At 41.6% G+C, this 14698-nt stretch overlaps 1 protein-coding gene across 3 annotated transcripts; it reads right to left on the bottom strand.

The window, feature by feature from the left end:
• Positions 1 to 325: 325 nt before the first annotated feature.
• On the bottom strand, positions 326 to 10469 carry LOC121931891 (general transcription factor II-I repeat domain-containing protein 2A-like). Of its 3 annotated transcripts, XM_042470019.1 has the most exons (5): positions 10309 to 10469; positions 9240 to 9295; positions 5795 to 5850; positions 5336 to 5362; positions 326 to 3808 (listed from the first exon to the last, which is right to left on the bottom strand). In XM_042470019.1, exons 1-5 carry the CDS (start codon positions 10349 to 10351, stop codon positions 3442 to 3444), a joined length of 549 nt encoding a protein of 182 aa, XP_042325953.1. In that variant the 5' UTR covers positions 10352 to 10469; the 3' UTR covers positions 326 to 3441. The 3 variants fall into 3 exon arrangements, with proteins under 3 accessions (XP_042325953.1, XP_042325952.1, XP_042325950.1); XM_042470016.1 differs by lacking the exons at positions 326 to 3808; positions 5336 to 5362; positions 5795 to 5850 and adding an exon at positions 6141 to 8078; XM_042470018.1 differs by lacking the exons at positions 5795 to 5850; positions 9240 to 9295; positions 10309 to 10469 and having other exon boundaries at positions 5336 to 5750.
• Positions 10470 to 14698: the final 4229 nt, after the last annotated feature.

The following is a 14698-nucleotide window of genomic DNA, read 5'->3' as shown; positions in this document are numbered from 1 at the left end:
CTGTACTAGATCCTTCATGGAAATAAACTGAAAATAGCTGAGGTTATCGAATGAAACATCTCAGATAATTTGTAACCTTCTTTGAGAGTACTGTAACTGCTTTTAATTTTAATCTAGTTTTCAAGTGCTCAGGCCTTAATTTCTAACTGCTGTCTGTAAGGGGTTCAGGCACTGTGCAGTCTAATTTTCTATATAAGTTAATGCTGTGTGGGACAAACAAGGGAGTGTGGCTGAACGAATGATCCAAATGCACAGTAGTTTAATTGCTGAAGATAAGCACCTTTGCCAGTCTAGAGATGAAAAAATGTATAATTTTATTATCTGCTTAAAACGCACCGCCAATGTTTAGATGCTGGAACCGATACATAACAGCATGCAAATGTAATAAAAACTTTGTATGGAGAATTAAGTTGTACACATTCCAACACAGAAGCTGATTCATACATCTTGTGAGCAAACCTGACAAAAGTATTTACACAGAAAAATGATGCATTCAATAGACAAATATAGTTAGCAGTTTTCTTGATAAGTTGTAATTTTTCAGATGCCAAGATCATGACTGACCAGTGACCCAGTGGTTGGAAGTCAGGTTTTTAGTCCCAATTAGAGTAGACTGTTAAACTAGTTGTTGAATGGCAACATAGTGTTACCCAAAAGCTGGGGGTCCAGAGAAGGCATCCACAAATAGCATGCCTTGGGAGAAGTTTAACAGCTCAAATAAAATTAGATTTTGATCGCGGCAACATTCAGCCTTGGGCTCTTAACCCTTTTAATACCGGTTCCAAATTGCACGGAACTCCAGAGGGGATCTCAAATAGTTTTTGTAGCTGTATTCACAAAATAATCACACAGAGGGACTAATGAAATGAAAGTTTGTAACAAGGCCAAGGGAAGGCATTTTCTTACCAGTCAGGGGATGAGGGGATTGACAGTGGCTCACAAGGCTGTCTGGCATGTTGGGGGTGATCAGTATGTCTCAAAAGGTCAGTATGAAATCCGACAGCATCCATCCCTGCCTCAGTTTAGACTGAACCAATGTGTGAGTGCCAAGGCTGGCTTTTTATAGATTCTTGATTCCCCAAAACAATAGGATTTCCACCTGGTTGATGGTTTTAACTTCAATTATAAAAGGAGTATTTTTGGTTGATGGCAGTGAGATTGATTTAATAAAGCAGTAATAAGATTAGGACCACCCCAGGGTGTTTGAAATAGAATGGAGTATGGGAATATACCATGGGTGTTAGCAGAAAGATGGGCTTAACGCTTAGGCTAACAAACCTCTGTCACCTTTGAGAGGAAATGCACACAGCAGAGGGTGTGGAAAACAGCTGTACTTACATCCATTAAGTTACATGGGTCCTTGCCACATGCCCTCAGGTCTATGGGACCAGTCAGAAGTTTACTTAAATATCATTATAATCTGTTCAGCTTCATGCTTATGGCCTCTCTATTATAACAAAATGTTTGTATGGAGAACGAAGTTGTATGCAGTCCCACACAGAAGCTGATTCACATAACAGACCTTGTGAACAAGCCTGACCAAATATTTACACAGAAAAATGTTGCATCTAATAGACAAATATGGAGTTAGAAGCAGTTTTCTTGATAAGCTGTAATTTATTCAGTTTCCAAGATCATAAGACTGACCAGTGACCCAATGTCTGGAATTCTGTTGGTTAGTCCCAATTAGAGTAGGCCAGTGATGGCAAACCTTTTAGCGACTGAGTGCCCAAACTGCAACCCAAAGCCCACTAATTTATTGCAAAGTGCCAACACGGCAATTTAACCTGAATGCTGAAATTTTAGTTTAGGAAAAACAACTCAAACATTAACATATTTTGTCTTAAAACACAACAGCAGAGTTTTCAATAATACAAACAACATTTTATTGAAAGGTAACAATTTATATTTGGCACGCCTCTGAACAATTAAATGTGATTTTTGCTGTTGTATGCATGCTAATTTTTCTATCCTTGGCTCATACTTAGTTTGAGAGCAACACATGCAGCACTCAAGTCATCAGATAGTCTGTTTCTAGTGTTAGACTCAATACAGTACAAAGCAGAAAACAGCTATTCACAAACATAAGATGATCCAAACAAAGTAAGGAAAGCAATCCCAAGTGCTTTCATTGACTTAAATTGATTTGGCAGATAATTCCACACTTTAAGGATTTCAATTTCAGCACTAACCTTGCTCTCTGGTGTCATACTTTCTATCTTCTCAAGTGTGTAACACAGGTCATAGAATTTATTTCTCCACACAGAGTTTTCCTGAAATTCAACAAGCTCCATTTCCAGATTTTCTAAATCTAACCATTGTAAGCAGGAAAGATCAAGTTCTTTAAAATAGGTTTTATCTGGAGAAGTAAGAAAACATAGGGTTGTCTCCATCTTACGGAACTGTAAAAATCTATTACTGAAATTCACCTTCGCAGCGGCTACAATGCAAGAAAATTCTTTGAAGACTGTAGGGCCATCTGCAAATGTTGTAGAATTTTCTAGATGCATTTTTAGATTTGGAAAATATTTCAGCTGCCCACTTTCAAGGTCTCTTTCAAAAATCTGCAGTCTCCTCTCAAATGTTTTGATATCACAAAACATCCTTTCTGCTGTTTTCCCTACACCCTCTAGTTTTTTGCTCATTACATTGAAGTGTACTGTAAAATCTGTAAGAAACATGAGGTTGGCAAGCCAGGCCATATCAGTGAGCTGTGGATAGTCCTGCCCATTTTCAGTCATGAATAGCCTAATTTCATCCAGACAGGCTACAAACCTCTCCAGGACTCGTCCTCTGTTCAGCCACTGGACATTACTGTACATAAATAAACAGTTATACTGTGCCTGAGCCTCCTCAAGAAGTGCTTGAAACTGTTGACAATTCAGAGCATGAGCCACAATGAAATTCACCATTTCTGTAACATCTTTGAGGACATCATCAAATTTTTTGCTGCTTTCCCTGCTAAAAAGAGCGTCTTGATATGTAATACAATGGAACTGAATGACTTGATGTTTTGTTTCTTTGACAAAGAACTGTATGAAACCAGATGTTGCCCCCACAATAGAGGGTGATCCATCACTAGTAAATGAAACCACTTTCTCTGGTCTTATGTCTTGTGACAAAAAAGCCTCCATCACAGCATTGTAGATATCTATCCCTTGTATTCTTTCAGGCAAAGACACCAGTTTTACCAGCTCTTCTCTCATGATGTCACCAACAGCATAACGTAAAATTATTCCTAGCCTTGCATGGTTGTTTATATCTATGCTTTCATACAAGCACATGGAATAACAGGCTGCCTTTTGTAAATCAGCGGTAAGCTGCTGACTAACATCACTTGCCATGCGCTGGACTCGATCCTCAACATCATTTCAGCTAAGTGGTATCTCAGAGATGTGTTGAATAATTTCATCTTTGTTTTGGAAATCATAAAAAAGTGAATTACTCCCAGACAGCACCGGCTGTTTTGAAAATATCTCCATCAGAGAGGGACTCACTATGTTTTGCTATGCACAGTGACATGTGAAAACTGGCAAGGTACTGGGAATGATATTTCCTCAATTTTCCTTCAAGAAACTCTTTTCTTGCAGTTTCACCAAGTTTTGCAACACTTCTGTGGTTAGTCTCAAAGTGCCGTCTGACACCTGATATCCAACAATCAACGCTTTCATTACACATAATACATAATGCTTTTCCCTTGCATTCAATCACTCCAAATGACTCTGTCCAGGTCTCTTGGAATGATCTTCCACCAACCATTTTTGCTTTTTTTGCTGTACTCATTTTTGAGTGTTCAAAGTCTTTGAGTCTACAAAAACACAATTTTAAAAAACAAATGAAGCACCCAATACAAATCTATCCCTATACCAAAAATAACTAATACTATGACTGTTAGTACTTGTGCTGTACATGCATTGGGCCTACTTCTTGGGGATTATGAATAAATAAGATGAAGTAGAGGTATAGCGCACATTTCCTAAAACAAGATGTGTGGAGATTTCGATCATCCATACAAGATCTCATTTTCCCATTGGCAGGAGCCCAGGTTGGTTCCTATGGACAGCTGGGGGTGTGTTGTATGCCTTCAAGTAATTTCCAATTTATAGCAAACCCAAGGTGAGCCTATCCTATGTTTTTCTTGGCAAGATTTGTTCAGAGGAGGTTTGCCATTGCCATCCCCTGAGGCTGAGAGAATGTGACTTGCCCAAGGCCACCCAAAATGTTTTCTGAAGTTAGAGAAGACTGGAAGGCACCCAAGAGCAAGGACAAGGTTGCCTTGGAAGATCCCCCCCCCCACAACCCACGAAGACTCCCAGGGTTTTGCCTCAGGGAAAGCCAGATGGAGGAAGAGCAAAAGGGAAGGAAGGCAGTGATTGAAAGAGGGAATGAGGGAGGAAAGAAGAAAGGGATGGGGAAGGAAAGAAGGGACGGAGGGAAGGAAAGAAGGCAGTGTCCAGCAGGAAGGATAGGGCAGGAGGAAGAAGGAAACAAACCCGAAGGAAGTCTAAGAGGCAGAACCCTCCCTCACGGAGGGAGAGATGCAGGCCCAGCTCCATCGGGTCTGGCCTGAATTAAGAAGAGCCCTCCCTCCTGTCCATCTGCCTTAGTCCAGGCCTCAGAAGGAGAGAAAAACTGCTGGACCTGATCCCCTTCCCCACCACCATTCCCTTCTCCTTTTGTGTCATTTTTTTTTAGATTGCAAGCCTGAGGGCTGGGAACCATCTAATTAAAAAAAATAATAAAAATACCTTTTATACTCCAATGCAGGTAGGAAGGAGGGACTGGGACCTAATTGAACCCTAACAGTGTTTCAAAAGGCTTTGACTTATAACAGCTCCCTCCATGGGCACCGGGTGAACTCCAGTTTTGCCAAGGCACTGCACCCTTTTGCAACCCAAGTCTCTCTTGGGTGAGGGGTGCCTTCCTCTACCTCGGGGAAATCACTGTCACCATAAAGGCATGTCAGTCATTTTAAACAGGCACAGAGTTAAAACTGAACTTTGCCATTGAAAACAGGCATGGATTTGACTTTGTAAATCTGCCACAGATCACTGGCTCAACTACCTTCCTGGTGTGTCAGCCTAAAATTTAAGAGAAGCATGGAGCTAAAGCTAGACTCTGCCATAGACCACTGGCTCAACTTTTGACCCATCTGGTGTGTCAGCCTATAATGCAAAAGGCGGTGATACAGAAAGGAAAGGCTCCATATTATGGGGACCTCCTAAAGCATGTGGCAACAGACTACTATAGTTGAAGTAACAATAGGATTTAGATCAACAGGTCCCCACATAAACTAGTCTTTTTTGCTGTTTTAAATTAGACCATTCAAAGTTACCTGGTTATCCTGGAAGTATCCTGACGCCTGAAAAACAGGGAAAATGTTTTGATCATATATTTTAAGTACTCTTTGTATCTTCTCTCCAAGCTGAATTATATTATATTCAAGAATCTGATAGAGAACTTTAAATGTGGTATCCTCATTTATAGAAATTATAATCACAGCAAATCATGATGTGAACAGCAAAGAGTTTTAATCACTGGACACCAGGGAAACAGCAGCCGAAATACTACCTGCAATGCCAATGCTTAAGAGACTTACAAAAGTATGCTTAAATTGTGCTTTTTACAGATCACACATTAAAGATCCTGGGCAGGGCAATGGTTATGATCAGTAGTATGCTTTCATAAAAAGGGGGAAATGCATTTGTTTTCATGATACTCAATGAATGGGGGGGGGGGGGTGTCTTCAAAAACATAAAAAGAACAGAAGGAAGTTTAACAACAAAAAACGTACCTCAGAGGTTTGGCACTCCCACATTCAAGGTTTGTCATTCCCAGATCCATTAATTCCTAAGTAAACAGAGAAAAAAAGGTTAGAAACACTTTAGTCTTCTGCAAACTAAAAATACTAGGCCTATAGAACCTTATAGAGCACTCATTCCAAATGGGTATTCCAAGTTGAAATACTGACCGGTCAGATTAGGAATCATGCCCACTCACTTTATACTTATTAAATAAGTTTTTAAAAATGTAAAGAAATAAATAAAAAATAATTCCTACATACACTGCACACATCATATTTTGAAGTAAAAACCAAAATGGGAACATATACAATATTTAAATTGAAGAACAAGAACAAGTAAAGTTAAATAAACAAACTTTATTCGGTTTTAAATAACAGTGTATTTTAATGAAGAACAAATTAAATAAACAAACTTAATTCTGCATGAAATAACAATGTTTAATGGGAACTCTGGGCCTGCTTCTGGCTAATGAGATGGTCAATGTCTGGTTCCATATTTGTCACTGCTATTCGTAGCAAGTGATGCAAGTGTTCATCACTTAGTCTGGATCTGTGTGGCGCTTTCAGATGTTTCATCCGGGAAAAAGTCTGTTCACAGACTGAAGTGCTGCCAAAGATGGTTGCCATTTTGGATGCATGGTTCCTGATATTACGGTATTTCTCAGAGGGGAGAGATGCATAGAAATTTAGAAGGCTGCTTGACTTGAATGTGTCTTTCAGAGAGTCACTACTATGCAGGTCACACAGTTCCAGTTGGTAAATTGAATCCACATTTTCAATGTCAATAGAAAATGGGTTTTGGAAAAGCTGTATGTCCTGTTCATGGAGATGAAGCTCTTTAAATCTAGCTTGTAACTCGCTTTGTAACTTTTCCAGTGACTCCACACATGTTTTTGTTGGGAATGCAACCGATGGTTTTTCTGCTGAGATTTTGAGTAGTTGGGAAATGGCTGAAACGTCCTTCATTCACTTGTTTGATGAGGAGGCCTAATTTTAGTTCAAATGATTTCACAGATGCATACATATCACAGATGAACTTCCCCTTTCTTTTAAATTCCACATTGAGACCATTAAGGAACTCTGTTACATCTGTCAGAAAGGCAAGGTGCCATTTCCATTCTGCATCATTGAGCTCTGGTACTTCTTTGTTTTTGGAAACCAGGAAAGCTGCAATCTCTGGCAGTAAGTCATAGAAACGTCTCAAAACTTTCCCTCGACTCAGCCAACGCATTTCTGGGTGGTACAGAACATCTTCACAGTCAGCATTTTCCTCGGACAGAAATTCCTGAAATTGTCTGTGGTTCAATGCATTAGCTCTAATGAAGTTCACACAAGATACCACAGTTTTCATAACAGAGTCCCACTTCAGTGATTTACTACACAGCGCCTGTTGGCAGATGAGGCAGTGTATGGCTATTGGCTGAGAATGGTTATGTTTTTCCATATCTTGGTTAATGCAAGCAATTACTCCTCCCTTAGACCCCACCATGCTAGGAGTGCCATCGGTTGTCACACTGGCTAGTTTAGCCCAGTCCAGCTCCAAACCATTAACAGTCTGGCAAACCATCTCATAGATATCTTCTCCTGTTGTGGTCCCTTTGATGCTTTGCAGTGCAGCAAGCTCTTCTGTGACTTCGAAATTGTCATTTATCCCACGAATAAAAACCAGAAGTTGTGCAGAATCACGAATGTTGTTACTTTCGCCAAGAGCCAAGGAAAAATAGGAAAAGTTTTTTGCAGAGTTTTGCAATTGCTGCTTCAAATTGTCTCCCAGTTCTTCAACCCTTCGAGAAATCGTACGTGCCGAAAGACTCAGTGTATTAAATACATCGGCCTTTTCTGGACAGATCACTTTGACAACTCTAAGAAGGCAGTCTTTAACAAATTCTCCCTCTGTGAACGATTTGCCAGCAGATACTATTGCCTGGGCAACTTCATAACTTGCTCGCATGGATGAAATATTTTGCTGCTTCTGCTTCAGAAAAACATTTTGCTGCTTCTGCTTCACAAAAATATTTTGCTGGCTTGTCAGTTTTGATATTTCATCTTTTCTCGCTTGTCCAACGAAACCATCATATGTATCTTTATGACGCGTTTGGTAATGTCGACGCAAATTGTATTCCTTGAACACAGCCACTGTATCCTGGCATATCAGGCACACAGCTTTCTCCTTGTGCTCGATGAAAAAGTAATCTTCCGTCCACTGCGGGTTGAATACTCTACATTCTGCGTCGATCTTCCTCTTAGGGGCAACCTTTTGGGACATCATTGTTACCTAGGAGTACAAAATTGCTCTTAGTAAAATACCAATATATATATACAGCGTTACAAAAACAATATACCAGCACTTCTGAACAGTGTCTCCTGAATAGTTTGAGAAGCCCTGGGCAAACCTATCATAGGTTGGCAGAATTGGTTCCAAGGAGGGGTTGCCTTTGTCTTCCCCTGAGGCTAAGAGAGTGTGACTTGCCCAAGGCCAACTGGTAGTTTTCCATGGCCAAGCAGGGATTCAAACTTGGGTCTCCTATATCTGAGACCCAAACCAAACAAAGAAAAAGACACAGTGTATTTATCGGGATATATATCCATATCAATATCTATATCTATACAGTGGTACCCCGGGTTACGAAATTAATTCGTTCCGCGGTTAATTTCGTAACCCGAAATACCTTCGTAAGCCGAATTCCCATAGGCGCTAATGGAAAAATAGCTCTCTGCTGCCCTCCGGTGGCGGAAAATAGCGCCGCGGTTTTTTCGTAACCCGAAGAAACCTTCGTAAGCCGAAGCAATAAATCCCTATGGCATTTTTTCGTATCCCGAAAAATTCGTAACCCGGCGCATTCGTATCCCGGGGTACCACTGTATATGGATTTTCCAGATATAATTTTTTATTCATCTCATCATCCAATTTAAAAAAATGTATTAACTGAAATACAAAAGACTGGCATCTCAGTCAAACACCACAATCCCAAAATGCACCAGCAAGTAATAACAATAACAATAATAATCGTTACCAGCATGGAAACTACTAGAAGGCAGCCCACAAACAAGAAGGAATGCATGCACTGTCTCAACCCAGAAAGGTGCAAGTCCCTGTGAAGGGATTTTGCACAGAGGTCACCCAGGACAAGTAACAACAACAACAACAGTAATAATAATAATGGCACCACCATTTTGAACTTTAAATATGGTATCCTCATTTACAGAAATAATAATCACAGCAAATCATGATGTGAACAGCAAAGTTTTAATCATTGGACACCAGGGAAACAGCAGCAGAAATACTACCTGCAATGCCAATGCTTAAGAGACTTACAAAAGCATGCTTGAATTGTGCTCAAAAGGGGAAAGCACACTTGTTTTCATGACACTCAATGAATGGAGCTCTTCCAAAACATAAGAAGAACAGAAGGACGTTTAACAACAAAAAGCATACCTCAAAGGTTTGGCACTTCCACAGTCGAAGTGTCTTATTCCCAGATCCGTTAATTCCTAAGTAAAGAGAGAAAAAAGGTTAGAAACACTTTAGTCTTCTGCAAACTAAAAATACTAGACCTATAGAACCTTATAGAGCACTCCTTCCAAATGGTTCTTCCAAGTTGAAATACTGAATTAGGAATACTTGGAAATGTTTTATGAGACTGTAAACATTAACTGGGCTGCCTTCAAAGACTTGAAGGTTAGTAACAGAGAGAAAAGCTCAGCTGCACTAAAGAGACGAAGGGGCTGAAGCTGCTATTTCCAATGCAAAGTCTGAGAAGGGGCACCTCTTCCAGGATTGCAAAACCAATGTTAAGCCAAGAGAATGTCATTACTAGTAGGCCTAGCCATTCCTATTACAATTTGGGTTGGCCTGAGTTATAAAAGCCTCATGGCATCAGCACTTATAGCCCGCCTTTCTCCCTCAAAGGGACTCAGAGAGCCATTCATGAAACTGGTTGCAGAAGAATCACAAAACAACAACAACAACAACACCTGGAAAGCACGTTATTCACAGCGGAAGCGTGAAATGAGACAAAGGGTGGATCTGCTCTGTTGAAATCATGTAGTTTGGCATCGCTTTAAGTGCTATTGTTTTTTGTTTCACTTCAGAAGAGCCCCCAGAAAAGGCCAATGAGGGACAAGGCCGAAAATGCGTTGGGACGCAGCATGGCTAACTGCAAAGGAGGGCTAGGCGCCACAAAAAGTGTAGGACATTCAAGGAAAATGTAGGACATTCCACAATAAAAGCCAAAAGCGCTAAAGTAAGTTTGTTTCCCATGTTTACTTACAGCTGCATTACATATATTGCATCTTATTATGTACTCAGCTATGTTTTCCTGATCGATTTACCTACGTTTAGACGCCTTCTTGGCTTGCAACAGACTTACAGAACCCTAAGCAAGACAAAGGCTGAAAGTTGCCCTTGAGCTCTCTGGCGGAGAAGGCTCAATGTGCCAACAAAAGACTACAGTTCCCAGAATCCCCAGCTGCAGAAGAGGCTTTCTCCAAGGAATAAAACTCACCTCGTGGAAAGAAAGGAACAAAGGATTGTATTTGTATTTGCATCCAATGGAGATAGGGATCAGAACGACGCGAGGGACGGAGGCCAACTTTCCTGGCTGCAGACCCTCAGCGAAAGAGACTCCGCCGAAGCGCGCGCGCCATTATATCCTCCGCCCGCACTTCTCAGGTAGCCGCCTTCTCATTGGTCGGTTGCTTCCACGCGCCCCGCTTCTGATTGGCCGCCGCGGATTTCAAGAGCCGACCAATGAAAATAGCGTTTATAGGCACTAAGAAAAAAAGCGCGGTTCCAAACTGGTGGTTCTCCTCCTCTCAGCTCGCCGCCTCTCTTTTGCCAGGCTCGTTTCTGATTGGCTCAAACGCGACACAAGGCGCCAATCAGAAATGAGCATAGAAAAAAAGAGGCGGGAATAGGAGGGGTATAGCAGAGAAGCCATTGTAGAGAGAAAAGGCGCCCTTCCTTCAGAAATGAGTATAGCAAGGGAGAGGCGGGAATGTGAGGAACTCCAATGGCGCTTTTGGGGCAGCAGCAGTCCCACTGACTAGAGGCCACACAGCCATTGTTGCAGGTCTCTTTGCATCCTGGTTTTTAATAATAATAATAATAATAATGATTTATTTATAGCCCGCCCAATCACAAGGAATCCAGGCGGGTTACAACAGTAAAAATAAAGAAAATAAAATACAATAAATAAATAAAATACAATAAAATTAAAGAGAGCAAAGTGAGTACATTCACAGTTAGGCCTGATGGAAGTTGGGCCTCTCTTTTTCACTCCCTCTCAGGTCTGATGATGATGTCATGGAGGGAGGGCTCTTCTTGAGATTTTATTTAATTTAATTTTATTTTAATTAATTTTAATTAAATTCTTCTCATTAAATTTAAGAGAAGAATTGGTGGACAGAGTGACATAAGTCACAGTAAATGGGGAGTAGAACTAGGTAGGGAAGGCCTGCCGGAAGAGATCCGTTTTAAGAGCCTTCTTAAAGGCTGTAAGAGTAGAAATGTCACGGATCTCCTTCGGCAGCTCATTCCATAGCTTCAGAGCTGCGATGGAAAAGGCCCTCTGGGTGACTGAATTTAGCCTAGATTTTATTGGCTGAAGTAGATTCTTCCCCGAGGACCTTAGAGTGCGGGACGGACAGTATGGAAGTAGGCGATCTCTTAAGTATTCTGGACCCAAGCCATGTAGGGCTTTGAAGGTAATCGCCAACACCTTGTACCTTGCCCGGAAACTAATTGGCAGCCAGTGAAGGGATTTCAAAACCGGTGTTATGTGATCGGTACGACGAGTACCTGTAATTAACCTGGCTGCCATATTTTGTACAAGTTGAAGTTTCTGAACTTGGCACAAGGGTAGCCCCATGTAGAGCGCATTACAGAAGTCCAATCGAGAGGTGACCAGTGCATGTACAACTGTTTCAAGGTCTCCCTGCTCCAGGAAGGGGCGCAGCTGGCGTATCAGCTGAAGCTGATAACAAGTGCTCCTGACTGTTGCATCTACCTGAGCTGTCAGGTGAAGCGACGAGTCAAGGAGCACCCCTAAGCTGCGGACAGAGTCTTTCAGGGGAAGTGTGACCCCATCCAGAACTGGCTGACATAATTCCATACCTGGGCTTGGGTTTCCTATAACAAGTACCTCCATCTTACCTGGATTCAGCTTGAGTCGGTTTTCCCTCATCCAGTCCATTACCGCCCCAAGACAGGCATTCAGAGGAGAGATGCCATCCTTAGTCACTGCATCAGTCTGAGACATAGAGAAATATATTTGGGTGTCATCAGCGTACTGATAACATCCTGCCCCATGTCTCCGGATGATTTTTCCCAGCGGCTTCATGTAAATGTTAAACAGCATAGGAGACAATATTGCACCCTGGGGTACACCAAATTTTATCTCTCTTTTAGAAGAGCAACTGTCTCCTAGCGCCACCATCTGGAATCTGCCCGAGAGGTAGGACCGGAACCACTGTAGAACAGTGCCTCCGATACCTAACTCTCTCAGGCGTTCCAGAAGGATACCATGGATACAGACTGACACGGCTCTATCTTTGGAGCCTAAAACCCCAGAGGAATATAACACAGGCAGGATTTACAAAACAAACAAACACAAACACACATACAAAGAGGAAGCCATGCGCAGTTGCTTCAGTTACATAAGCCGTGAACAGTCGGCTGTGGGGACTAGGAAGTTGTGGCAACAATGTGGGCAAGGTGTGCTTCGAAGGGGGATTGGAAGGACTGCGACACAGAAGGCGCCCCAGAGCCATGCATTCGGCATCCTCTGAAGATGCCAGACACAGACGCTGGCAAAACGTCAGGAGTAAACTCTCCTAGAACATGGCCACAGGGCTCCCCAAAACCACAAAACACTATGGATGCCGGCCATGAAAGCCTCCGACTTCAGTCATGGAGTCATTTGGAACGAAGGGACAGAGGTGCTTCTGCAGCAGACGGCGGGGGGTTTAAGGAGGAATGTCACGTGAACAAAGCAATGGCAGAAGTGAACTTTGTTCGGCAACAAGAGTGCTGGATACATACGAGGTCCCAAACACACTGCAGAAATAATTCAGTTCAGAATAGAGTCAAGAGCCCTCCACTCCAACTCTCCTGCCATGCAGGAACTCACAATCGAAGCATCCAGCCTCTGTTTAAAGGCCTCCAAAGAAAGAAACTCCATCACTCTCTGAGGGAGTGTGTTCCACTGTCGAACATCTCTTACAGTCAAGGAAGTTCCTCCTAACATTGAGGTGGAATCTCTTTTCCTGTCTTAAACACGTATCCCTGCTGTGGTAGAATTCAAAGATATAGCCATGTTAGTCTGTAGAATCAGTATGTAGAGAGATCTTGTGGCACCTTTGAGACTCACTGAGAGAAAGAAGTTGGCAGCATGAACATTTGTAGACTTTAGTCTACTTCCTCAGATGCATTTGGTGGAGTGGAAGTCAGGTACACACACACACACACACACACACACACACACACACACACACATATATATATATATGCCATTGGTATGTGAGGCTGTCAATTCAAATTACAAATGAACTGGCAAATCCAGTTTTGCAATCCAGCCTGCAGTGAGGGCAACAGATGAAGGTAGGGCACCACCATGAAGATGGAGGCCAGATAGTGTTGTAGTATTTCCGTTATGTGTTTTGGACCCGAGAGAACAAAAGAGAACAATATATAAAACTAGAGGGGAGAAGACTGCAATGGTGCAGACAACAGATGAAATGAGTATGGGTAGGGTTGCCATAAGTCAGGACCTCCAAACAAATGTAGGACAAGCTTTTCAAATGGAGGACACTTTTTTTTTAAAATGGGGGACACGCGAAAAAAAATGCTGATTTTTAAAAAAATGTTAATATAAATGCATGTTTCTAAGGCATGATCAAAATGGAGGACATTTTGGCATTATTCCTAGACAGATGGCAGAAATGTACTTCCCTTTCTGGCCAACCCTCCCCCCTCAATTCCAAAACACACACGACACACATTTGGGCATTTCACATGGCTTTATTTAACATGGCCTCTTGCATATTTCCATAACCAGACCCTTTGGGTTTAACACTTAACGTGGTTTAACATTTAACATGACTATACTGTATTTAACATAGCCTCTTACATGTTTCAGTTGCTTCCATAACCAAACCCTTTGGGTTTAACACTTAACATGGGCATGCATATTTAACATATCAAGGTGGTTTAACAAGAAGTGGATGTGGATGGGCCCTCGGTTTCAGGTTTCTTGCACCAACTGTACTCAGAAGTGTGTATTTTTGCAAGATACTTTGATTTTTCTTCGCTGCTTATTAGTTTGTAAAAATCAGAGCAACTTTCATTGGCCATATTGTACTGTATGTCCAGAATGGCCCGAATAGATGGCAAAGCTATTCCTCTCATCAGTCCACTGGGCATTCATCAGTGAGAAAACTCTCTCTACATTGGCATTATGCCCTGGAAGAGAGAAGTAAAACTGCACTACCTTGTTACAGATCTTGTTTCAGGTAGATCACTTAACAGAGCCTTTACCTTTGCGGACAGGAAAGCTTGGCTATGCCTTTCATTCAAAGCTTTAATTACTTCCTCTAAAACCAATCTGACTTCATTCACTGAAATGTCTTTTTTCTCAATTTTGCACATTGCCATTTGAAAGAGACTCATTTGTGAATGTACAAACCAAAAATAGACCTCCCCAGCTTCATCAGAGAAAAAAGATGTAATATGGACTGGGCATGTATCGACAGACAAAAAATAGGTCTTCAATGGTTCAAACATCAGCAAGAACCTCTCAATTGCTGGAAAGAGACTTAACCACCTAGTTTTTACACTATTCAAGAGATCATGGTATGTTGCATTCACAAACTCACAATATTCCATAAGTGATGCAA

The sequence above is a fragment of the Sceloporus undulatus genome, chromosome 5 (assembly GCF_019175285.1).
Source record: "Sceloporus undulatus isolate JIND9_A2432 ecotype Alabama chromosome 5, SceUnd_v1.1, whole genome shotgun sequence".
Taxonomy (NCBI): Eukaryota; Metazoa; Chordata; class Lepidosauria; order Squamata; family Phrynosomatidae; genus Sceloporus; species Sceloporus undulatus.
Note: the sequence above shows the minus strand (reverse complement) of the source record. Positions and strands in the feature narration are given on the sequence as shown.